This window comes from Struthio camelus, chromosome 9 (genome assembly GCF_040807025.1).
Source record: "Struthio camelus isolate bStrCam1 chromosome 9, bStrCam1.hap1, whole genome shotgun sequence".
Taxonomy (NCBI): domain Eukaryota; kingdom Metazoa; phylum Chordata; class Aves; order Struthioniformes; family Struthionidae; genus Struthio; species Struthio camelus.
In genome coordinates, this window is record NC_090950.1 from 32,310,740 (window position 1) to 32,337,144 (window position 26,405).

Here is a 26,405-nt window from a genome sequence, read left to right on the forward strand (position 1 = left end):
AAGGACTGTTTTATTAACATAAGTACACACAGAACAGACTGACCTCAACCTGAAGCCAGGTGACAGCTGTTTCCAAAACTATCATCTGTTTACTGACGTGAAACAAGAAAAGGTATATGAGTGATTGCTACCGATTCCTATGACAGCTTCACATAACACTTGTAACTTCCCCTTAATTTGTATAGCCAGAAGCCAATCAGTTTTATTTCATATGCAAATGCTACTATAAAGCAGGGCAAATACGAACCCATTGAAACGCACTGTTATAAAGCACAAGGCATACACTTCTCAAATCACTTCACGTACTTTTTATTTAGTGTCTCTGCATTGCATTCCTTCTAGCAAGGAATTAAGAAGTTCAAAACCATTCAGCTGTGTATATTCAAGAAGCACCACACAAGACAGTAAATTTCAGCTGTTTTCTCATCTCCAGTGTTATCTATAACATGAGTTCTCATACACTGTGCCAGCTGTGCCGATCAGAAAGATAACTTTGCAAAGTTAACTGTTGTTCAATCAGTCAGACCTCAGTCAGAAGTCCCTGAATGAGTGAAATGATTCCACTGGGCTCTACACGATTTTAAAATTATGTAAGCACATCATAACAGCATCAGAGAAATAAGTTACCCTATGAACACCAGAATAAAGGAAAAGTAGCTTCTTGTGGATTTATTTTTGTCCTTACCTTTCTTTCTCCTTCCAGGTCCCTCTGTACACTTGTTGGTAACCCCACTGGGTTAGAGGCAGCATTTACTTTGGCTTGGTCCAAGAACCAGGAATATATACTGACTGACATATATAGTCCACTGCAGCCAAGTGGAATATATGCCATTCGCGTTCCACCTATTCTCCCTGAGTGGAGGCATGCATTCTGGTCTTTGTGTTCTAACTACCAACCAATTTCATAAAACTTACGGAAATTTAATTACACTAGACTTTCATTCCTCTGACAAATTTGACTGAAACTGGATGTTCGGATTCATGTGTCATTTAGTACGGACACAGATATAGGTGGGCGGGGGGAGTAAAAGGAACTGAACAATCACATCAGCTTCAGATTTCAGAGAACTTGGCTAGAAAAGATCATAGTTTGAACTACCATGCTTTCCACAGGGATATTTTTATAGAGTGCTGCTGCATAAAAAATTAGAATAACTTGAGATGCTATTGTTTCACGTGAGATGGGATATGCTGGTGTGCGTGCAGTAGAATAGATGCTGCAATTCCCACAGCACACCAGGACATCTCCCTTTGCCAGGGGAGGGGGTGGAATCTTCAGCCAAAGGAAGGCTCTGATGGGCCAGGAACTGCACAGTTGCTTTCATCAAATCTTAATGTAATGAGTAATGATGTGCATTATTTTGAAAAACAACAAAGGCATGATTGGACAGGTGTGTGGGGGGGGGGGGGGGAAGCTGCTCAGTTCTGCAGCCAAGTATTTCCCCTTACTAAAGGGCATCTTAAAATACGACAGCTTGGGTACTCTCAAGCTGAAAAGCAGTACTTGGCATTGTTCTCTCAAGTACTTAGCTGAAGTCTGGAAATTCTCCAGGGCCTCTCTTCACACGTATGAAGAAAACTGAGCGCTCATAAGTATTTTAACCTGCTTCGTATCCCCCATTTGTTTAGACATCTTGATATTTGGCTATAAATACTTCACAGATTTAAGGAAGTAAAAATATAAATTATCTATCATTAAGTTATATATTCAGTTTAAGGACAAAGAGCAATAACTGATTATTCGAGACAGCCTTATGACAAAGAAGTAATTAAACAAGCTTTACCACTCTTCCTACTTTAAGATCGTGTCCCCTTAGGTGAAAAACAACTGAATGTTTATGTTACGTTACTCATCTAAATAACATTGACGTGAGGCAAGATTTATATAAATAGCTACCTGAAGAAAATCATATTTGGATTTAGAACTTATTCTCTAACTGACCAGTGGCCCAGCACTTCCTTGAATGGCCCAGCTTTCTTGAAGCAGGCACAATGACAATATTAGGGATACAGACTGCAGTAATGAGTTGTCATGCCATATAAACTGCATTCAAAACAAAGTAGAATAAACAACTACCACCCACCGGTTACTAGTCTGGCTGGCTTCTACTTGGCCTTTCTTGGACACGCAAACTGCTGAACAGACATTTCCTTGATGTACGCAATCTGTATAGATAGGCCTGTAAAGCTAGTCTGACAGAAGAGATTAATAGCTTTAGCCAAATAATGTGGTAACCATGTGAACGATGAGCTGTTCTAGCATGTTTGTGAGTCTCTCAGCAAGGTTCAACATGCTGCTATCTGCATCTTGTTGCCAGGAGACACAACATCGCCTTGGAATATAAGGAAAGCCAGGTTGCAGTGACCACAAGTAAACTCCATGAAGGTTCGTAAAGAGTCCAAGTAGTCCACATCTGAAGGTTTAGAAGGTTCCTCCGATGTAAGATATTGGGTAAAAGAAAACTCGCTATGACACACAGTAAAACAGCTCCTCCATTTCAAAGCCTTATTTGAAACCATGTTAAGTCTAAGTTTTAAGGAACATCAGATTCACTGTTTGAAATTAGAAGCTTTAGCCTTAACAAAAAGTTTCATTTCCAGGTTCTTACTGATACTTATCTAGAAACCTAAAGGTCTTTCAAGGGAAGAAATACAGGAGTTACAGAATTTGCCGATTTTTAATTCCATGGTAAATTTTTCATATAACCACAGGAAGGGTAGAGGATACTGTAAACTTGTAGCAAACATCCAACCTGGTATTCAGGCATGACTGATTGAAGCAAAAGATCTCCACAATATCATGTGAGAGAAGGAAAAGAACACAGGCTGCAGAATCAGCAGCTCGATACAGAAATTTAGTTAGAAAATATTGATGTTTAAAATAATTTTTAGTCTCAAGAAAATACTTTTGCCTGAAAAAAAAAAAAAAGTCAGGCAAACATTCACTGGGTAGCTAGTTCAGCTAAACCAGATGAATGCTAGTTTGCATTCAAAGAATCTGTCTCTACTTCAAAAGCACAGTTTCAAACTGACTACTGAACAAGCAGCAGAGCTCCGACCCAGCACTCCTGGATTTTCTGGGATCATACTGCCTCTCTGACTTTATTCATGGTAACAGAACGTAACGTGTCTGACAATAATCCTGATAAGTTCCTTCCCAACCAGTTTGGACAGACAGAAACTCACTGTACCAAGATGCCAAAATACTCACCAGACTGGAAATCTGCAAAATAAGTGTAAAGGCAGATAGCACTATTCAGCCAGTTTTACAATATGGAGATAGGATGATTAAGTAGTTATGAAGCATTGTTTCTTTTTAATCACTCTAGACTCCATAATTTAGAACAGACAAATCACGTGTGTAGCAACGGATTTTGTGATATATGCTTGAAAAAATAAAAATAACTTTCTGCTCATTTGCACAGAGCTCAAGTTTTAATTACTTGCCTGGGCTTGCCTTACTCCTTTGAACATTTATTATTTCAGTTTTCAGAAATCTTTTAAAATACCTGGAAAAAATGGAAGTCTCTCTGCTGTAAAATATGGTGGATTTACTCTGCTGTGCAGTTGAGAGAGAGAGAAAGAGAAGAGAAAATATGATTGCTCCCTATATTGCATAACTTATTTTATTATTTCCTACTTCAGTTTCAGTGTGGAGTATCTATATGTTGGTATTACCTTCAGCAAAGAGGATGAAATGGGAATCTGTAGGTTGATAAAGCTTGAGTTTTAGGGCCTAATCCAACATCCAGACAGGTCAATGTAAAGACTCACACTGACTGGCTATTAGATTGGGTATCTGATGCCTAATAGGAAATCTCAGCATAGTAAATGAAAATAAAATAATTCTGCCCTAAAACATTAAGGAAGAAGGGACATATTTCTTCGGAAAGTGGAAGGAAGGAAGGGCAATGAAAAACCCAAAGAGACTCAGATGCCAAAGAAAAATTTGAAGTTTTTCCTACACAACTATGAAATTGTCGTTTTGAACTTGACTACTACCAGAATTAGTTGCACCAGAGGCTTAAAGAATATGACAGGGCAGAAAAGATGTGAGAAATATTTCCTCCAGAAAAAAAGTATTCAGTAGTCAGAAAACTGAGAATCTACACCCTGCACTCACAAGAACATGGACCACATAGGTCTCATGATCTTGTAAACGCTGTCACTCTGCATTACCATTCAAAATGGAACCTAAACTATAAAAGTTGAAAGGAGTTTTGTTCTACACCTCAGTGCGCAGGATCTAGTCCAAGTTGAGAACATAATCAGGGAAACTTAAAAGCTGCTTGTCATTTTCTGAAATTAGAAAAACACTACTACACAGAGCAAACAATGACTTCTAATGTACAGTTAAACATTTTTAGGTGAAACTACTTAAATGGTAGATCAACATTTTTGAAGGTGTTACTCAGGTTGCTCATAGTCAATCAGCTGAAACATCACCATAAATTATCAACTATTTGAAAGTGAACACAGCACCTATCTAATTTCAGTTGCTTAGAATATAATTATGAAAACTGTGCTTGCAACGCATACAGTCAATCCGGATTCACAATGGCAAAAAGCACTGCTGTACCATTCCCATTTCTATCACTGCAAAGGTTCATTCATCCTGCCACTTTTCAAATAGAGAGACAAGACTAATTAGGAATGTCAAGAACAAGTACAGTGTTGCACAACAGTCTCTGATGACTCTCTCAGTTTTACAGAACTGAAGTTTTCCCCTTTCACATGCTTCAAGTCCTTTTGCTAAAGATAATGTTTTCCAGGTACGTAGCAGTAGTTTTAATAGGCGTGGAAGAATTTTCTGTCTGTGGCAAATTTGTTATATATGATTCAGATAACATCACCATAAGGCTTGGAAAATACTTGTATATAAAATATCAGAAAAAGAATATTTCTTAACTGCTTCTTGGCTAAGCACTCTTGGCTTTGCTAGTAAGGGAGTAAAATTCAGTTACCTACCGATATTTCACTTTGATCCTGTCGTTGTCAGGGTTGCAGTAGAGTCTTTCCAGATGTTCCTGGGAATCATTGGTCACGCTTTGCCAACTCTGAGTTGTTGTCCTTCTCACTTGCCAGTGATACGGCAACACTGTATGATGTTTGGGACAATCACTGCCATAAACACAAGTCCCCTGCAGAAAATCCACACAGATTTCTACTCCGTCCTCCTGATGAGTGTGATATTGCAGTTGGTTCAAGAGTTCAAATACCAGATCAAGAGAGGCTTCTTCACTTTTATCCTGGAATATCCCAGCACTGGATTTATCACTTGTGTTCAAATTGTATTGCATTGGACAGCTGTTCTCTTGGAATAAGCCAGATGCGTAGCTTTCTAGAATCTTGTCTGGGAACAACGGACAAGCTGCAGCATCACTAGAAGGTGCATGCAAAGGATGATCCTGGAATGATTCATTACTAGTATCAGCAGCAGTTCCAGGAGAAGTTTCTGATGAGAAGCCTTGCTCTCCTGACTGGACCTCCTGCTCAGGATGCCCAGAAGACGGATGAGGTACTGGCAGTTGACTTTGTACATCTGGAGCTGTTGGCATCAACACAGTCACATTACCTTCTGGTTGGGAGCAAGAAGAACTGAGTTCCAGAGCCTTTTTCACAGCAGGTTCACACAAATCACTGTCACTACCACCTTGGCCTCGGGGCACAAAGACCCTATCCAGGGTTCCAGCTCCCAGCAAACTGGTAAAGATTGGCCGCAAAGCCCGGAGAGTTTCCGTGTCCAGTCTCTTCTGCACTTGCTGCTTCTTCTTGAAGCAAGGCTTCACTGGGGGGATTTTTTCAGACAATCTTATCTGAGGAGGAAAGTCCTCTGGAGGAGGGCACTTCATTCCTGGGCAGTGAGCCTGCGGCATGACACACGCTGGCTTTGGTTCGGTGTCCATCAGACACAGACTTTGCTCTCTCCAAATCACTTTCAAACGTCCCAGAGCCTCACAAGAATCAATCTAGGGCAGAAAGGAAAACAAGACAGTTAATCTCTTTAATTGCTCATGGTTGACATGAACAAGATCACCCCTGGAGAGGATTTCAAGCCAGCAACAGCAAACTCCTCCCCTCTCTGTGACTGTGGGTAGCCCCTAGGCACGTAAAGCATGAAACCAGCTAAACTCAAGCTAATTAATCCCAAACACAGTCGTCTTCTCACATATGAGGTCTCACAGACACTCAGGCACGCACAAACAGTCCCTGGAGGGAGCAGAAGGGGCAGGGAGGATGGAACAGATGCCCTTCTCCCTGTGATGATGTTTAATAATAAACGCCACTTTGGTTCCTTATATTCCACAAAAGCAAGCACTGCATTGTTCGTTTTTGTCGAGAACGGAAGCATTAGCAGACATCCAGCCCTGAAAGCTCCCACCAAGCTCCAAAACACTGGTGCACCCTTTCTTCCTCCCACCAGATAAATGGATAGACCTACATATTCCTATTTGATTTATATATCTGTTCTCTTATGTAACCTCACACATCCCCCCAGTAGCATTATTAGAGAACTGCTAGTTTCACATAAGTGAACGGCAGACTTCATAACTGACTTCAATGGGGGTAAGGATTTAATCCTTGGTTTTACAAACCCACTAGTTCAAGTACTTAACAGTACTTCCTCCTACTACTCATTTGACACTTACAGTCTCATACGTGTCCAGACACTCCCACTTCACACACAGACGTTCTCACATACCCACACACTCTCTCATAGTCTGACTCATACGCATATACTGCACTCAGTCACCCTTCTGTGACACACCGAGCTCATTCGCCTCCCGTAAGGCTAGTCCACGAGAATTAAACTGAGCAGCGAAGAACATAAAGTGGTTTAGGAATACAGAAAAGGCAATCACTAATATGGTGAAAAATTAATTATTCATGACATTAAAATACCTATGTCTACCAGGTCACCAGAAAGCAAGATGTATACCTGTTAATCAAGAATCTTGTAATATTTGATTACATTTAATTAAACACTCTTCAGACTCAAAGCTTAGATTGGAACACATTAAGGATTACTTCCTGAAAATATGCATTCCAAGAAAGGAACTTCTCATTTTGAAAAAAATTCTCAGGAAACCGAGATAAAAATTTAGCAGTAATTTAATGCTTAAAAATTTGTCCTTCAAAATTCCTCTTTTTTATTTTGGAACATTCATTTATAGAGTTTTTGCATTACCCTGCGAGAGAACATTATCAGGACCAGCAGAAAAAGAAAATAAGTTGTACCTCTGTGTTTTTCTATTTTTAGATTAAAACAACCAAAATATTTTTGGCCACCTAAAACAAATTCCAAAATTACTGAAATCTCTATTATTCTTCCACAGGCATATCAAGCAGTTCTCTAAGCACTCTACAGTACCTTAAAGGTTCAAGTAATTTCAAAGGTCTTAAAAACTGCAAAAGGAAGCAGATTCTGCACTTCATTGTGCCTAGGTCTAACAGCATCTATGGTACATAAGAGGATCACCCCCGGTTCAAGGAGTCCTACTGTGCCTAGGGGCCAAGTAAGTGACTTATGGACATTTTCAGCTATATCTTTAATGCTATTTCAATGCTGTTCTTGCTCGTTTCTATACTCCATTGTTCAAATTTTGCTGTTATTTTTAAAAGAATTGCTATATCATATGGAGTTAGTCTTCCAATATCTTTAAAAAGTAGAAACCAGCGGAAAGAAACATCGGAATTTGTTGACACTTCTATTTAAGCATTTTAACACCCCCAAACAGTCAATATTATTTAGAAACAACACTAACAACCACATAGAACAATACCACACTTGCACGTTCTGCTTCATCAGAAAAAGATCTGTTGGTTTGCTAGTTCAGTCCCTAAGTACTAGCTATCTCACATGAACCACACCTCCTTCTGCTTTGCTGAAGGAAGCAAGTCTACTGGACCTAGAACTTAGAAAACAAACATCCCAAAACCCCCCAAAACTCCAAACTCAACAACAACAAAATAACCCCCCAAAAAAACAAACAACAAAGCCTAACGGACTAATCACCTCGCAACTTTACGTATCCTTCAAAAAACGTGCAAGCAGGCAGGTAGCCCTCCTGCCTCCCCGGTGCCTCACAGGCACGGCAAACACCGCAATCGGCAACGCAAACAGTACCGCTCCCCCACAAAGCTTTGCTCTGTAACCCAAACCGTTCTTGCCACCCTCCCCCCCGACACAACGAAACCACCCAGCTGTTATTCACTTAGAGCGAGATTTTTGCATTTTGACTCAATTTAGCAAACCTTCAAAACAACATTAACATTCTGCGGGGGGGGGATTGCACTCACTGCTACAATCGGACGCACACGGTCACTCTTAATATTTTCACCTCACAGTCGCCTGAATCTCAGGTTACATGCCCCAGGTTACTTCTCAAGTTGCCTTTCGGGTTACCTGAGAAGGCAGCAACAAAAGAGCCGTGCAGGGAGGCAGGTCAGGCGGCGAAGGCGGCTCTCCGCGAGCTCAGCGGCGGCGCCGAGCCCCGGCGGGCGGGCAGCCGGCGCTCCGGGGAGCGACAGCCTTCCTCTCCTTGTTCTCCGCGGCGTGCACAGCTCATAGCCTTCCTGCCCGCGGAGCGGTACGTGACAAACCGCCCATTCCGCCTCGGCAGCAGCACTGAGCCCCGCCAGATCCCTCTGCTGCTCACATGTTAGCGTAGCTGTTTTAAATATTGCTTCCTGCAAGCACTTGCCAGGCAGCTGCTCGGCTCGGGGAGGAGCTCCGCGCCGCCCGTGCCGGGAAGGCCGGCCCGCCGCCGCCGCCGCCGCCCCCGCCCCGCCGGGCTGCGGGAGGCGAGCGCCGCAAGACGCTGCTCGCAGTTTCACCCCGGCCGGCCCCAGCCCTCCTGCCCGCCGCCGCCGCCGCCGCCGCCGGGCAGCGCGCCCGCGGCCCCCAGCGGCCGCTTCGGGCGGCGCAGCGCGGCGCACGGCCAGGACTGGCTCCCCTTGCGTGCGCGGCAACGAGCGCGGGCTTGGCGCAAAGGAGCCGCTCGGCACGGCGTTCCGCATCTACAATTGTAGAAACAAGCTGGGCGAAGATAAATATGTTTCAAGCGATCTGGTTGGCTTTCTTAGCTGGTGCATGGGGTTTTTGTTTGTTTGTTTGTTTAATATTCATGAAAGCGATCTATGTTCTTTTACATGTCTAAAATCCCTGTATGGAACCAGCATTTCAAAATTTTAAGAGTAACACAAACAAAAGAATAGTTACAGCTTAGTAACGAGATAATTTCTAACAGTAAAGGGTGACACAGATTCCTTTGCATTTGTTACCATTAAGTATTGAACTTCAATTCTGTAAACCTTGCAAGCCCCAACCTCCTTTCAAAAAGGGGCTGCAAAGAGGACTTCCTCAGCCAAAAAATAGTTACAGGACAATTACAGTGCATTCAAGCGTGTGTGTGCTTGCACATGACGGAGGGAGTCACTTCTGAGAACCATGCAATCTTGTAACACTATGTTAGTCCTCTCAGCTTAGGTCACACCGCATACTGGAATAAACAGTCCTCCCTACAGCCAAAGGTAATGTTCTCCTTAACTTCCAAAAGTTACTGAACTTCGCACTGTAAGTTACTCAAAGAATACTCCTTAATAGCTCATAAATTATTTATATCAGAGTAAAATTGAAGCCTATCTTGGAACAAAGGCAATTTTCTCAGACCTCTTCTTGCACAGGTATGACAGGATTTGGGCCTATAGTATTAACTACTTAATGCCTGTGGCATACACTGAAAAGGAAAGCATGAGATATAGTAACTCTAACGGATTACAGTAAGTTGCTCTTTATTCACACAGTAACTTTTACAGGTGAAGTTTGTTAAGCATATATTTGACTTTGCTTTTGTCCAAAAGCCATTAGCATGCTGTCATCTTTTGGCTATATGCTGTGTATGTATGAGAACATGATGTGTTAGTTCAACTGCTAGTGCGATTGCTTGGGCTGTTTCTCTGGTGAATCGCATGCTTCATATTTCTGTAGTAAATTTCAACAGAACGTTCCCATCAATTCAAACAGACTTGATAACACCAGAATTAAATGCATGTACATCACTAACTCCCCCAAATAAGTAAATTATAAGGAGCTAAATAACTTCAAAAGCTAAAATTTATGTTGATGGAACATTCGCGATATTGTTGTGTGTGCTTTTTTTAAAAGTCAGTGTTTCATTCTGTATGTATACAGATGCTCAGTGATTTTATGGAATCAGGTATACAGAGAATTCAGGCATTTGGGACAAAACTGTCATTTTAAGATGGCATAAGTAGCCTTACAGCGCATACAGCTGCATTTATAATGCAAAGAAAATAGGCCGTCGCTACAAAGAAATTACAACATTTATCTCCATGCAGTTGGAGGTGACTTCATATGGAATGACACAATATAGGCTGAGTAAAGGCGGCCCTCCTATCTAGAGGAGCTGAAAACACATTTTCATCACAATGGTCAGTAAGCGTTAATGAACTCTTGAGTGTCTGAAACATCTGACAGGCACAACCTTACACTCTACCTTGACTCAACAAACAAGAGCTTTACAAAGCACAGTGACTGGCAACTTGTCATATCCTCATTTAGTGAGAAAGAACTGTATACACACTTGCATTTATTTTAAAATTGCCAGCACAGAAATGATCTGTTTGTAATGGCTGATTTCATGTGTGAGATATAAATAAATAACACATATGGTTCAGCTACACAGTAAGATATGCACACCTCCCACTACCGTGAGGTTGTAAGGATATAAGTGAGAAAAGAAAAAGGCCTAGAATAACCATCTTTCTCAGAACAAATGTATAATTAAAGGAAACACATCATGACACACCATCACATCATACAGCAATTTTTGAGGCTACCCCACATATACATATAAAGAAACTACGACCACTGTGAAAGTATGATCTCATTTTAAACACTTGTTTAAATCCTAAGCAAGAGAAAGCTTTAATTATTCCTCTCAGATGGTAAACTGCATCAGAGTGAATACAGTAATATACAATTCTGACTCTCAAATAATGGAATAATCAGTACGTGGACTTCACTTATTCAGTGACAAAAGAAGGGACTCAACTTAAAACGTGCACATTAGGGAAAAAAAAAAAAAAAGGCGCTGAGGCTCCAACACATTTCTCTTGGTGATAAAAGCAAGACTTCCTTTTGTATTTGAATACTTGCAAAATGAAACCTAATTTCTTAAGTCACATCATACTACAGAAAAGTTAATTTTCCTTTTCTGAGGTTTTATACCAAAATGAAGTCAACAAACGTAGATGGAATTTGGAAGGATACTGTGGAACAAGGTACACCAGAGATACACTGTGTGTTCTCCTTTACTCTGAAGCTATTAAATCCCAAAGACACACAGAGCCTATGCAAGATATACTTCTCAACTGCAGTATCTAGTTTGGTCATCTATCCAAAACTCTTAACATGCTTAGATTTTCATTTTCTCAATTATCGGATAGGTGAACTTCGAAACTTCTGAGAAGAAAAGGCTTTGAATTTGGGTGTTATGTGGCACATACCTTTCTATAGTAGACAGCCTTTCCAGAAAAGGTGATTCAAAGTCAGCATGCAAAACAGCATGTCAGTTCAAGACTGTAAATAAATTCCATTTATGCAATGCTAATTTAGTCCTCACAAAATATTATTCCAAGATCTTTGCTACTCAACGTAGAACTTACAGGACCAAAACTCATTCTATAGAAATTTATATTTTATAAAGTTAACTAATTTTGAGATGACTCATAATAAAGTTTCATTTAGGTGGCGTCTTTTATCCATGGATTTCAAGGCATTAAAAAAAAAAAAATGCAAGTCTTGTGAGTAATCTCAGCACTACTGTCCCTAATGCATTTTAGGCACACAGAGTATAAGCAATCCACTTCACTTTAAACAGCAGATAAAGACAATCAAGTTGACTTCTGTGGTACCAAAGTTTCCTCCAATAACTTCTCTGCCAATTCTCCAATTTAGTCACTACACAACATCTTACATTTAAAAAAAAATGCTTCACAGCACTCACTGGATTTTCCACTACATACAGGTAAAGAAATCAGTACTTACTATTACTATAAAATACTGAAATTTATGATTCTAGGTTTTTTTTCATTAATATTACATAACTGTAATTGTCTGCTGTAAACGTCAAACAAAAATACAAAACGAGTCTTAGCCAAGGTCAATAAACAAGTCATTGACAGTGGGAAGAGGACATAAGTCTCTTGACTCATACTATAGCCCCGATGCAATGGAGCAACTATCTAACACTTCAAAGTAAAAGACAGCATACAATTGTATATACCTTTTTCTTCATTGTGTTGCAGCATGTATTATTGCTGAAAATAAAAATGAATGAAAGAATTTTTGCTCTTAATTGAGCTACTCAACCATTACCATTATCTGCAATAGGAAATACAGATTACAAAGTCCTAAATCCTTTATTTTGGTAAAAATTCTGAACTTTTGACATCAATTTAGCAATAAAACAATTACAATGTTAATGTTCTACAGTACTGAGCAAAAGGTGCAAATTTATTGGCTAGAAATCAATATGCAATTCAAGAATTCATATGTGGAGCTAATTTTTATTGTAATGCTTTACAAACTGATCAGAGAGATGGTCCTTTTCCATACCAATACTTGATGACAAGTACTAATACCACCTTGAAAACAAAAAAACAAAAACCCCACACCCTTGTTCTGACATGAAAACGTGCCAGCAAGTCAGGTTATATAAGTATCAAGGGAAAAGGAAGGTCAATGATGGAGGCATTTTTAGAAAGTTAAGAGCTAGAAAAAGAGAATCTCTGATATTTCAGTTCATCCTGCTATTGAGATGTGCTGACTCTTCTATACTTAGATTTTGCAGGAACTGTGTAATTTTACAATAGTTCATTTTTCAATCACAATATAGAAAATAGGTTGAGTCTGTTGATATATAAATATTTCTCTTTCCTCCCCCTCACAAGCTGTATAAATAAAATACTGATACTTTTGACTTTTTGAGTATGTTTCTATCCACCCTCTTAATCCTAGGCCTAGCAATTTTTTTTTTTTTTTAAGAAACAAAAGTGCTTAAGGTGTTCACACGAAGGGGAAAAATAAAAGACAAATTTTCAATAATGGAAATCTACAGAGAGGAGGGCAATGAAGGTTTATTAAACATTTCGGTAGCCTTTGTTGTAGTGACACCTAGTGGGATAAATCTTTTATTCTATATTGAAGGTTGAGAGAGGAGAAATTGCAAGATCCAAACGTGCTGAGGTGAAATTTTCTAAACAATTAAAGTCTTTCTCCACTGGAAATGCTGAAAATTGACCTGACTTTGGCCCTGCTGTACATATGGCTTTAGGTCAAAAGAAGGACCTCCTGGTAGTAGCAAACACGTCGTGTCATAGCCTACAGAGCAGGCTGGGATCCTGGGTAGGGAGTATCTGTGTTGTGTATCCATGTTTTAAAAATGGCTGACTTCCACACATTGCCACACTGAAGAATTATTTCTGAAAATGCCATTAGATGCAAGGTGATCAGTAAGTAAATAACAATAGTAATTACTATTCCTTCTTCTGCCCCTTTGTTGATAAGATGCAGCAAGAAATCTTAGCTAACTAAACAATAACGCGTATCTGACTGGTAGATGTATTTGGCTCTTTGGAGGACAGCAGTGATCTACAGCCACAGTAGTTCTGAAAAAATATAAGCCCAGATTATTCTCCTGGTGCGATCCACAAACTAGTGAAATATGAGGAAAAAACCTCACCTGCTTACCCATGAAAATCTAGCACTGGTGCAAATGGAAAGAAAAAGGACTAGTTTATTTGCTTTAAGATAAAAGTCTAGGTAAATTTTTCTTGCAAATTAAAGGACATATATATTCACTGTGTGGTGCTGTGGTTCTTCAGTATAAGCTTAATATTATTCTCTCTTACACAGGTCCAAAAAAAGTATCAAAACCAGAATAACTACAATTAGTATCAGTACATGAAATGTTTTGAATCCAGATTCAGCTGCTAAATTTGCAGCTAGTGGTATCAAAAGTCATATTCTCCTTTATCCCATATTCACCTTCCTTTAATATCTCATGCTAATAATTAAAAGTTTTTAAAATATCACTATTCCGTGTTTCTATTATTTAATAAAGCCTTGAATGTTCAGTGAAACCATCATTTCACAGAAAAAACAATCATACATCACATGTATGAATATCAGCATGGTTTTAATTGTTTTGCTGGCTGTCATGTAAGATTATCTCTAAGTGATTTATGATTCATGTATGGGAAGGGAATGCATGATTCAAAAGTAGGTCCTTTTCCTGAAAAATATGTTACGGTTAATCATTTATATGCAGACATCTTACTGCTCTAGGACTGCTGCCTTAGAGTGAGGGACCTAGAACTATGGCCTATAAATCCAGCAAAACATTCTAATCCTTTTAGCATGTCAGTACAGTAACATTATACAACTTACACTTAAACTTCAATAACAGGTCCTTACTATATTCTGAAATTAAGTAATAATTTTATCACAAAAAGAAACAGAAAAAAATCAGTCATGCTCAACAGTCATTGAAGAACTTACCTTTTTAGATGGGAGTTTTTTTCTGCAGTTGTACCATTCAGTGTTGCACCAGTTTGAGAGGCAACTTAACGACGTTTCAACACAGTAGAATACTAATATAAGATAATGTAATATATTTAAAAAAAAAAAATCTTGAATTGCATGCACTGAATGTTTGCAGACAAAATTGAGGAACAGGTAGCAAGTTTCAGTACGCTAAAAAAAAAATCCAAAGATTTGAATAGCATTTTGTGACTGAAGTCTAAAGACAGTCTTTCACCAGTGTGAATGGGACCTCTGGAAATACTGCCTTTAGGTCACAGCAGAAATATCCATGACTTGCCTATGCACCAAGCTTCATGTGTCTGTTTACTGGACTGGACAGACACCCTAGCACATTAAACTGACTAAAGTTGTCTATCCAATGTTCAAGGTGATTTAGATACATGAATTAATACATAAACTGATAGAGAAACATGCACACAATGGGGACTCTCATTTGGTTTTGACAAGATTTTGCCGAACTAGGGCACCCTCTTGTGGAAATCTCTTAAATTAGTGCAAGCATGCTACATGTCAATGTAGATAAGACTAAGCTAGCTGTTACAACACAGTCTTAACTTTATAAGCATCTATACAAACTGAATCATACAATACCCTGGTTTTGACTTTTGGGTTTTTGTGAAGGTTAATTCTGAAACGCTGATGATTCTGGAACAGATAGATCCTACCACAAGGTAGAACTAATGTGTGGGCGGCAGTGCTTTGTTTCTTCTCCTTTAGGCTGACTCCTATTTAAACTAAACAGAAGAGGAACATTCCTTTATAATTCAGTGTTGGCCAAGTAACACTAAAACAGGCCTAAAATTAACAGACCTGGTTCCATCTAAAACATGTAGGTAGTTTACTATCTATACGCAAAAAATGGCCACTCTTCAATCAGAAATGCCAAAAATTTCTAAAGGGACACATGGAAGGTAACAGCATTATAGCATTTTGAATCTGACAAAAACAGCTAACAGCTGTTCACTAGAGCAAACCTTCATTAGAGCTTGTAGAATCCATGTTTTACCGGGTAACTGAAGACCTGCAACACCCTTTAGAAGTTGAAGGGGCACAAAGGTCTGTCTGCACATATCCCTTTAAAACGGTCAAGCCTTACAACATAAAATGGGGAGGTATTAAAAATCTGACTCCTCCTCCCAAGCTCTGCATGATTCAAAGGGCAGGGAGGAAAACAGCAGCATCCAAATCTTAAAGTGAACAACACAGATTCACCACTAAATTCAACACAAGATTTTTCTTCTAAGAGTCAGTACCCGAAGAACACAGAAATCTGAAACTCAGGATATAACGTTAACATTCAAACCCTTAGAGTTAATTGTGCCTCCTGAAAATGGTAATAACCAATGGAAATTATTCACGAGTATACCAAATGCATCCAGTGTGCTACCTGTAGTTTCATCAGCTGTAGCAGCATGGTAAAGTTCTAACTCTGATAAATGGCATAAAAACATCTGGAAGAAAAAGGGATGAGGCCTTCTTTTTCCTTAACCACCAACTGTTCTGAAATCCTGCACACCTTGCCTCAGTACTGCAAGGCATATACCGTTCCAATTTTGGGTCCTGAAGCCTCCCTGTCACGGATATTGTGAGCAGCTGAATGCAGTCGACAAGTTGCAGAACATATAAATTAAAGCAGCGTGAGATAATACACAGAAAACAGTAAAAGGGTTGCTATGTTCAGCAGATGCTCTTTGTCTGAAACAGACTTCAGTGACTATGGGTAGGAGAGATGCTGTGCTGTACATTCTAGAAAGAGAATATGCATTTAAAAGATATATTTCTTGAGGAAAGAATCTATTGTGTGGGAGTACACCATAAATGCTTCATATTCTACAATTCAGAAAGTTGAATGTTGCTGAATTCAGCATTCCAGAAGGGTACAGGATACTGCCTTACTATATCAATTCTGTTCATAGAGCTAGTTTTTTCTGTTACATTTTCTAAGGTCTTTTAAATCAGAGGAAAGAAAAAAAACACAACTTGGAGGAATTTCCTTTAACATATATCTAGATTGAGTCTAGACATGACTGGCTAGCTAGAAAACACAAAGCTAATCCTCAGTAATCTGTCAATGGGTTAATCTCCAATCAATATGCCTATGCTGTGAAATAAATGACCCTGAACTGATTCTATTCAAAGCTAACAGATCTACACCAAGCTCAAAATCACCACAAGCACGTAGCTATCCTGCTGCTAGGATCAGTTCCGTACAACTCTTGGGAAGGACATTTGAAACTTCTGTACATTACACGGATTTTATGTTAAACTCAGTAGATCCAAGGCAGAGAAGAACTAGAACACTGCCCACTCCTGACTGGCTCTTTGTCCTTCACCTGGGTCCTGCTGCACTCCTTAGGTCTAGCCCAGCAGCACGCTCCCTGGATCCAACACAGCTGCTGTAGAGCATATCTGCAGACTCCCCATACCTGATCTTCCTTCCCAGTGGCAGAAACCTGATGAGGGCCAGGCTGGGTAAGCATTCTGTTCCAGCTAAGAAGGGATGCCCGTATCAGTGCTAGCACTGCTGTGCCCTGTCTGACTTGCACAGAGTCACCCCAATTCTCAGTATTAGTGTTATTGAGAGAGAGAGAGAGAGAGAGAGAGAGAGAGAGAGAGAGAGAGAGAGAGAGAGAGAGAGAGAGAGAGAGAGAGAGAGAGAGATCTAAAGTCATATGTTGGCTGAATATGATTCCTGTGCACTTCTCTTCATTCTATACAGATTGTTATAGTGAAATAGGTATTAACATGATGAGTTATATGTACATTGTCTGTGTTATATATGATTACAAATAACCACTCAAAAGAGGAAGTAGTCACAAATATCCCCTTTTATTCCCTGCTCATCCAAGCATTCTTCACATAATCCTTTAGTTTCTAGTCCATCCTTCTTTCCTCAGATATTAGCATTTTAAGAGCTATCAGCATATGGGTGGCCAACTCCTCTGACTACACATTCTACGCTAAAATTTTCCGGTGGCTAAGATTCAAAAGACTTTTGCCAAACTAAAGGGGGCTGAAGGATCGGGAAACCCCCAGAGATAACTCACAGGTGGAAAGCGATACCAACCACCATGAGATCCTCCTACCCTGTTAAAGGATGGAGCAATAATATGTGGGTGGGTGCCAGGATGACACACATTTCAGACTCAGAAATCCCATCTGGCTGACTTCCTCCCACTAACAGGAATTCAGACTGCAGAACTGGGCCAGCACGATCGCACTGCAGATCACCTGATACATCCCTACTGGGGGGACTTCATTTGAACTGCTCATAATCTACATGCTATTAAAGAGACAAAAGCTGACTATTTGCATTTAACATGACTGTTTCTGATTGCCTGGCATTCTCTGTGCATATGTGTAATCACAGGCAGCAATTAAATGGATGGTTACAGATTTTGTTATGTAGCCTATTACAAACCTGGCCCCTATGCTTTGTGCTTCACCTCTAACCAGAGGCTGCCTCAGTCACACCCTTAGCCCATTTAGCTATCCTACTGCTTACCAGTTGTCTTCTATACATAAAACACAGCTTGCTAGGCTTGCCTGCATTAAAGGCTCATTCATTCAGCTTCCTCACTCTCTCCATTACTGATGCAGCTCCCGGACTTACTTTAACCTCACAGTTCTGCGTAACATGCCAGAAAAGGTCAGTCTGATCTAACCTAAGAAAGGTTACAGCACCACCACAAAGCTGTGTGTGTGCCACCCAGCAAGTGTAGAGGAGTCCTTTTGAACAGGTAAAAGTCACACTTCCCCAATGGCCCCTCCTAGGATCGTGTCTGGCTGAAAAACATACATGTGTTATGTCATCCTGCACAAACCTCCAGATGACCCAAAACTGCGGATTTTGTGTTTGATCAGAATAAAATTGTAAGATATGCAAACAGATGGAATGAAATACCATAATTTTCTATTTCCTGTTACCAAAAGCTTTCATTTGGATTATCTACAGGATACATCCAGGTCCCAAAGCTGCATGGGAACCAAACTGTGATGTTAGAGTAATGGGTGCCCCAAATCTTGAACATTAGGTTCATTCTCAACTGTAAAGGTTAGTTATTTTCCAAATATTACATTTGTTATTGTTTCCCAACAGCGTGGTCAATAGCTGGGATACATGCTGAGCAAGCAAGCCCCTTGATAATCTATTTGCAGACATTATTTCATTAATTTCGTCTACACACAGACAAACATATCAACCAAAACTTTGAAAATGCTGAAGGAGGAAACTGGAACAAATGAGACCGTTTCAAGAACACCTCTCTCAACTGACTTCAAAAGTAGGTCATGTATGCTACACTAAGTTCCCTTAAGATACAGCAAGTATCACAGAAATCCACCTAGGCCAATTTCAGTTTTTAGGAATTAAAGGTGGGAAAGGTGGGTGTAGCGATCCATTTATCTCAATACAATCTTCTCAGAAGGTAAAAGAGAACAGCACTGTTTGATTTAATCTGCTCTGTTCACCTCAATGACAGTTGCAACTATCTTCCCATTTCACACTCTTCTCCCCTTCCAGAGTCTAATTCCTTCAAAATTCATAGCCAGGTGATAGGAAAGCTACAACCTTAAAACTGTCTGGAAATAACAGTGGTTTAAGACAGCACCATTCCATACCTCACCACAGTCTGCCCCTTCAGTCGTGACAGTTCTGCTGTTTACGAGGCTACATTCCAAACCATACTGAGGAACTGATTTGGCTAAAAAATAATACAACTAAATTATATCTCTAATTTTAAGCCTCAGACCTCATAGGAAGCTTCCAAAAAAAATGCAGCACGCAGAGATAACAGTTCAGAAGCTTCTCATCTACCTACTTGACACAGAGATAGCAGAATCCGTTTGGTTTATGAGCTCCATGCATATTTATACAAAAAAGTTTTTTCTTTTGTATTTCAACAATCTCCAATCAGCTGATCTAAAATTCAAAACAACACATTTACATCCTTTAATGCATGACAAATTTCAGGACAAGCCAAGTAAACACGGGGATTTCAGAGTATTAGAAGCGTTTAATTTTGAACAAAGAGGTTTCTTGCAGTCTTATCTGTAGTGAAATTTTTGCTCTGCTATAATTTCATTCTTGGACAAAGTTTAGTCCACTGACAGGAATGAATGACATTGACAAAGTTGGTTTGCATTTAGATTTAGATGTAGATGTGAAATTTAGCAATTTTCAAGACTATGGAATTTAGTTCCCAATTAACAGAAGCGCTAGCAGGAGGCAGATAAGAAGCAGCACAGAAAAATCTATCCACATTTCCTCTAGCTAGAAAGAGGAAACTACACAATTCACCTTCAGAATTACAATAAACAGCTGAAAAATAGAGCCTTAGTCACAGACTTCTTAGCCTGTAGCTACACTACTGAGAAATGCTCTTAATTTTTGGTGAATTAGTTAAGTTACAACAACAGAGGAGACAGAGCTTTGCAGGTACATGGCAGCAAATTAAAACTGCCTACCGTCATAGCACTGAAACAGTTGGCTAGAACGATGAAACAAGGGAAAAAGGAAGTGATCAGCCCTGGAGCCCTTGGTAGTGAAATGATTATTGAAAGCAAATAAGAGATATTGCTTCCTTGACTAAGAAAATCCCTTTTAGAGAAGCAAACCAAAACAGAATGGCTGATAACCAGGCAGTAAAATTCAGGGCTGCAAGGGTAGCCAAGTTTACGCTTTAGCTTTGGATGTAGGTTCAGAGGCGGTTGTATATAGAGAAGAAAAAATAAATTTTTTTCGTATGAATGAGATCATTCCCCTGGCTTTGGTACAATTTAAACTAAAACACACATTGCACTACAATATATATAAGGAGTTGAAAGAGATGCAAGAGACTGCATGGATGCATCAACTCCACGTGAAAACATCAAATTCAGGGTAAACACTGACTCGAGGCTGAAGACGGTATGATTTTTAGGCTACCTTAAAAAGCGAAAAATATGTACTTTTTCCCGCCCAGAGTGTAACAGAATACATGTCACTGATACTACTGCATAAACACGTGCAAGCATTTGGAGATGACTTCACAGAAATGACACTATTCTGTTCTAAAAGACAAAATGCTGGCTTACTGGTTGAAATCTACATGATTTTTAAATAACAGGCATCTCTTACACGTATCTCGAGATTTATTCTGACAACCTAATGTTATAAAAGCAAAGAACAGAGAGGGTTTATCAAAGTCCATGTTGAGAACCTTTGTTATGTTACAGACATATTAAGGGCGTGCTCTGTAATTCCACACAGCTCACAATGTTCTGCTTTACTTACTTTTACAAACATAAATTGTTACAAACATAAATTGTTACAAACATAAAGCTTCACGGAGATAGCTATAATCACCAGTGGGGTGACATGCATTTAATCACAAATACAATTCTCTGTGGGACTCAGAGAGGATGTTTGCCAGGCAGCATTTCTTTCTGATAAAACTGCTACTGTTGGAACGTGATAATGATCACTAGCCTGAAGACAATGCATTTTGTCTGAATGCTTTTAAGAACTCTTCTGCTAAACAAGATGTCAGCTACCACAGTAACTAAAGACAGAGCAATTCATGGAACAATACCGCTAGATGACAGCAAAAATTGTCCTGTTTGGTCTGTTCATACATAATTCATTAAATTCAAGGGATTTTTTTCCCCACAGGTTTTGCAAGCTAAAAAACAGTACTGAGAGCCCCAGAACTGGATTAGAAGAACAGTACAAACTATCAAGTTGTAAGAGTTTTCAATCTTTTGAGAAGTGCTGTGCCAAGAAAGAACCATGGCTCAAAACGATACAGAATTTTCAATACGCTTCAAAAGTAGTATTTACAGTAGTCTATCACTCACTGAAACAATCTCTGTGTGTTTCCAAGGGTTTAGGTAGGCGTAGCAGGGCAAACGTAATTGGAAACTGTCAGAAAGGTCACTTTGTGCAAAATGAAGAAACAGAACATACGTAGTTTGAAAGAACTGCTGCTGTACAAGATTCTATAATACATGAATTTGATAGAATGCAGACTTATCTCCCTTTGAGAAACAGAATCTAAATAACAGATGGAAAATCCTGCTTTCATTTATATTAGTTATAAGCCCAAAGACTATCGCTCAGATCCGTGCTGGGTTATCTGGTTTTCTAAAAACAGCCGTTCAGAAAGTTTAATCCCCATTCTTCACAACGTTGAAGAACGCTGGCTATATAAGCACCGCTAAATGATCTCTGATGTATACCACATGAATGCTCAAATCCTTTCACCCCACACACAGTCCAGACATCAATTATATCTTAGGTGTTTATACACTGGCCTGTTGGAGACATGAGGGGAAAAAGGAATCTTTATGTAGCCATGGAACAACCCTTTATTGCTGTGTGGTTATTTGCTACTGGAGCCACAAGGCTTTGGTAGCTCTTCAGTCCTAGGGCACAGATTCCTAGAGCTGTTAAGGTCATGGAAAGAGTCACAACAATAGCTTTTTGGTTCTGTTCTTGACCCATATAGGGTTGCACCCTCTCTGTGCTGTCTCCCCAGAACTTTTCCTTCTGCACACTAGAATATCATTTATTCTAGTTCTTTTAGTATCTCCACACCTAAAGGAAGAAAGGACACCAATTAACCAGGCACAAAAACCCTAATAATAAATTATAGACTCATTAGTGCTGCTGTCTCCATGCTTATTTTCTCATCCTACCTAAGCATGCACACTATTTTTTTTTTCTTTAAGATACTCATGTTAATGACAAACATTCCTAGATCATGGGATATGAAGATTCATATTAGCACAGAAGATGACAAATATAACTGCTAAAGAGTAGACCTATTTACTGTAAATCACATGCCTCAGAGATTCTATTTGCCAGTCCAACACAAATGTGCCTTTGAGCCTACACTTCACAGAGATAAGCAGCAACAACAGAATAGACAAAACAAATTCTGCTGGGAAATGCCACAGCCCTCATTAAATAATTTCACATAGGTCCAGCTCAGATATTTAGAGAAAGAGTGAAAGCAGTAAAGAAAATCCATGTAGTTTCAGAATATTTACTGTTTCCTGTGTTTTAGTAAGAAATTGAATAAGAAACATATTTCCTAAGTAACAAAGATGACAGCATTAACATTTGTATTATCAAAAGAACTTTTACTCTCAGGTCAAGAAGGCACTCACTGTTCTTTCGATTTTGATGAAAATTTGACTGAAGGACAAAGCATTATACATTTACACTATAGTTCTGCCTATCTTCAAGAGACTGGAGGTTTTTCACAGCCTGTTGGCATTACAGAAAGAAGGTACATGAAGGTTTTACCAACAAGCATATGAAAGAACTTTAATATATTTATGTAAGAATCTTTTAAGCCACTTGTCACAAGCAAAATCATAATTTTCATGTGGAGGAAAGGTGTTGGTTTCCAACACAAACGCATTCTTGAAGAAGAGAGCACAAGATGGAAGAATAAGCACACACAATATTCTACTTGAGGAATAATCCCAAAAGTGAATTATTTTTAACCTTTGCCTTATAAATAGGATTTTGGTTTCTTCTAGTCAGTGAAGAAGTGCCCAATCCTAAACCTAACACTTACGTACAATCAGAAAACCAACAAAAAACATTTGGAGAAGCATAAGCAGATCCTAAGAAGTTAAATGCTTCTTACCAGCAGATGTGCCCTGGATGACTGGACTTTTGCAAACATGAGAACCTTCTAAACACATTTTTTGTGCACGTAAGCAACACAATGAGTTGAGTGCCTTACGTTCCCAATGGCTCCTGAATGAGGATTCTGACAAAATGCATTCAGCACCATGCAGATTTAGGCACTTAAACAAAAACTGTAACTGTTTTGACAGAAATCTGCATTCCAATTTATTTCCTGTGAAGCAAACATGGCATATTTAAAGTGGATATGAAGCTTCAGCAAGTTTCATTGTTTGCAATGTTCCGCTTAAAGCTACAGTTTGCCAGTGCCAAGATTACTAAAAAAACAAAACGACCACTTGTTTTGTCAAGAAAATCTGTCATCATTTGATGGCTCGAAACAATGTCATATCTCAACTGAGACACATACTGTCAACAGGCAGGTTTTCTTCTGAAATAATACCATCCTTTCCAAGTAAAGCCAAACCAAGAATAAAAAATTAGACTTACTTGCATTCCACTACAACACAAATTGACCTACCTAGACAAGTGAAAGGGAGAAATCTGTCTGTGTAAGAACACCGGCCACGCGTGGATCAGAATCTTAAAACAATGTTATACTTCATCTTTCCAGTAGTCTTCTACTACTTTAGGCACTTTGAAATATAAGAAAATATATTTTCTTTCAATAAGAAAATTCTTATGACTAGTAATATTGGTCAAGTATATAAATAGTGACTACATTACATACTAAATATTTAGTTTCAATGCATTCCACAAGGAAAACAAGACGTTATGTTCATTCCTGCTTGAGTACCATCCTCAATACAAAATTTAGAATGCCACCTAGCGGACAAACAGCATTTGCTTGCCAGAGGAATTAAAACAAATGCTGTGGAAGCTATTTCAAAAGAGTTTAGTATAACCCAAAGATGTAGTTCAGACAGAACGGGGACATTAGAAGGAAGATTTTCAAAGGTATCCAGATGTTTCATGTACTAGATATTCATCCAAAAGAAATAAATCAGTGGAAGTTAGGCATGTTTAGAAGCACAGCCAAGTATACACACACATCTTCAGATGCTTAAAGACCTTGAAATAACAAACCACTAAGATATTGATAGTAATTTCTGCAGAGGAAAAGGTTTCATTTGAAAAGTCTAAGTTCCTATTCTTTACAAATTTCATAAACCTCTTCCATTTATAGACGACCACAGCAATATTTAGGAACTATAGAGAAAACACAGCTCGAATGATGCTATAGTCCGATTAGGTGTGGGAGGCCTCATGAACGAGTACTGAACAGCATTAAAGGCATCTACTGAGGACCATGCCTAAAATTAACACTCAGACAAAGGAAAGCTATATAGGCTGGTTAAATGCAGATACAGGGAGAAACAGCACCAATTGCTGATTACGAATCATATAGGCCACATGTTTCCAAACAATAGAATACCTGTCACTTCTACGCAACCTACCCCAGGAAACCCTGACTGCCTGTGCACTGACATGAGCTGCTAGGTAAATGCAAGTACCCCTAACCAGGTGGTGAAGAGAAAGGTGGTAGATGAAGGGATAAGGATGGGTCCCAGGCTGTGGCAAGTATGGAGCTGCAGGCATGCCTTCTGTCTATAAGCACAGCTGAACAGAGCTGGTAGCAGCCACTACTGCAATCAGTACACTTTGCCGTTTCTGCTGGTACCCAGGGCTGCTAAACATCACCTAATTGGCTGATGTGTCAGAAAAGTCAGTCGGGAAAACCCTGCTGTAGACATATTCCAAGCCAAAAAGCAAAGTCTCCTTAGCAGAAGCAGCACTCCCTCGGTTGCCTGTAGGTAACATGACATTAGCAACGTAATTCTGTTAGCGTAGTATGTTCAATACACTTCGAATCATGAAAATCCATGCTCAAGTTTTGTCCTGAATATTTATCAGAAGGTTGCTCAGCAGAGTTCTACTGTACTTAAACGCTTCGTAGACTTCTCTTCAATCATAATGAATGATGAGTTGTGATTACAGAACTTTCCTTTCATTTCCAGCTAGCATCGCCCCATTCTTTTGGTGCACCTTATATCTTCTCTTGCACGTGAACAATACTAGTAATTGGGGGAATTAAGCAGGAGGGACTAGTTTAATTAAAATTTTTAAAGTTATAACTTTATTTAAGTTACAACTTTATTTAAGTTTCCTCAGGAATGTTATAAATAAAAATAGCAAGAAAAAAGAGCTGTTCGAGTGGACAAGGAGTACTATGGTCCTTCTGACTAAGGATACCCCAGACCATCAGGAAGACATCCCTAAAGGTGTATTACCTGAGTAATCTCTATAATCTTTTAACCAAGAGAGTACAATTAATCCTCCAAATTTTTGTGGGTCACCAATACGCTATTTTCACTAAGTTATAGATGGGTCATTTAAAAAAAAAAAAAGGCACTGCAGATGACCATCTATGGTTTCTATGGTTTTACAAGTCCCAAGGTGTGTGTATGGCAGGAGAGATTATGGAATACTTACTCTTGGGTGTGGGTAAAAGTCCCAGCAGTGAAAACAATAACAAAGTGATTTTAAAAGTACAATAACTAGACGCAAAAGAACGCTTACAAAGAGAAAACAACGTACATACATGCCAACAACTGCAGCAGTTCTCTGGGAACTGCAATTTTTTTCCCCAGGCAACAAATATATAACGGGAAACAAACCTGTTTCCTACGGTGCTTTTTACTCCTTCCCCAAGTCAAATCTGGGCAGCTGCTTCCACAAAAGCACGTATTTTAAACACGCTACAGATCTAGCCACGGAAATTTGGCAGTGCTAAGTAGGAGCTCCTGGGGGACCACGCTCTCCGACCTCCCTAGGAGGCAGGCGCACTAACTCACTTGCCTTACAAGCCGTGCCACCCAGTCCTGCACGCCGGCTGACTCCTGCGCCCCGGCTCACAGCACAAGCCGCCCAGAAACCAAGGCGGGCGGCAGAGGCCGCGCCGCGCCTGCTCCGTCAGAGGCGCAGCGCAGCCTGCTCCCCCCGGCCCGGCCCGGCCCGGCCCGGCCCGGCCCGGCCGCCACCCCCCCGGCGGCGGCGGAGCTCCGCGGCGCCACATCGCGGCGGGGAAGGGGCGAGGCGCGCCCGGGACATCCCTGCGGCGGCGGCCGGCGG

At 39.8% G+C, this 26,405-nt stretch overlaps 1 protein-coding gene across 3 annotated transcripts in view; it reads right to left on the reverse strand.

Annotated features, from left to right (window-relative positions):
- The window catches only part of TIPARP (TCDD inducible poly(ADP-ribose) polymerase), a 47,554-nt gene extending 21,250 nt beyond the window's left edge, over positions 1-26,304 (reverse strand). Inside the window, exons 1-2 of one of the 3 annotated variants that reach the window (XM_068954018.1) lie at positions 8,408-8,790; positions 4,969-5,969 (exon numbers count right to left, since the gene is read on the reverse strand). In XM_068954018.1, the coding sequence (XP_068810119.1) occupies positions 4,969-5,906 (938 nt within the window). In that variant the 5' untranslated portion in view covers positions 5,907-5,969; positions 8,408-8,790. Of the gene's footprint in view, positions 1-4,968; positions 5,970-8,407; positions 8,791-25,951 lie in introns of those variants that run through there. The other 2 variants (XM_009668488.2, XM_009668489.2) reach the window with 2 other exon arrangements.
- Positions 26,305-26,405: the final 101 nt, after the last annotated feature.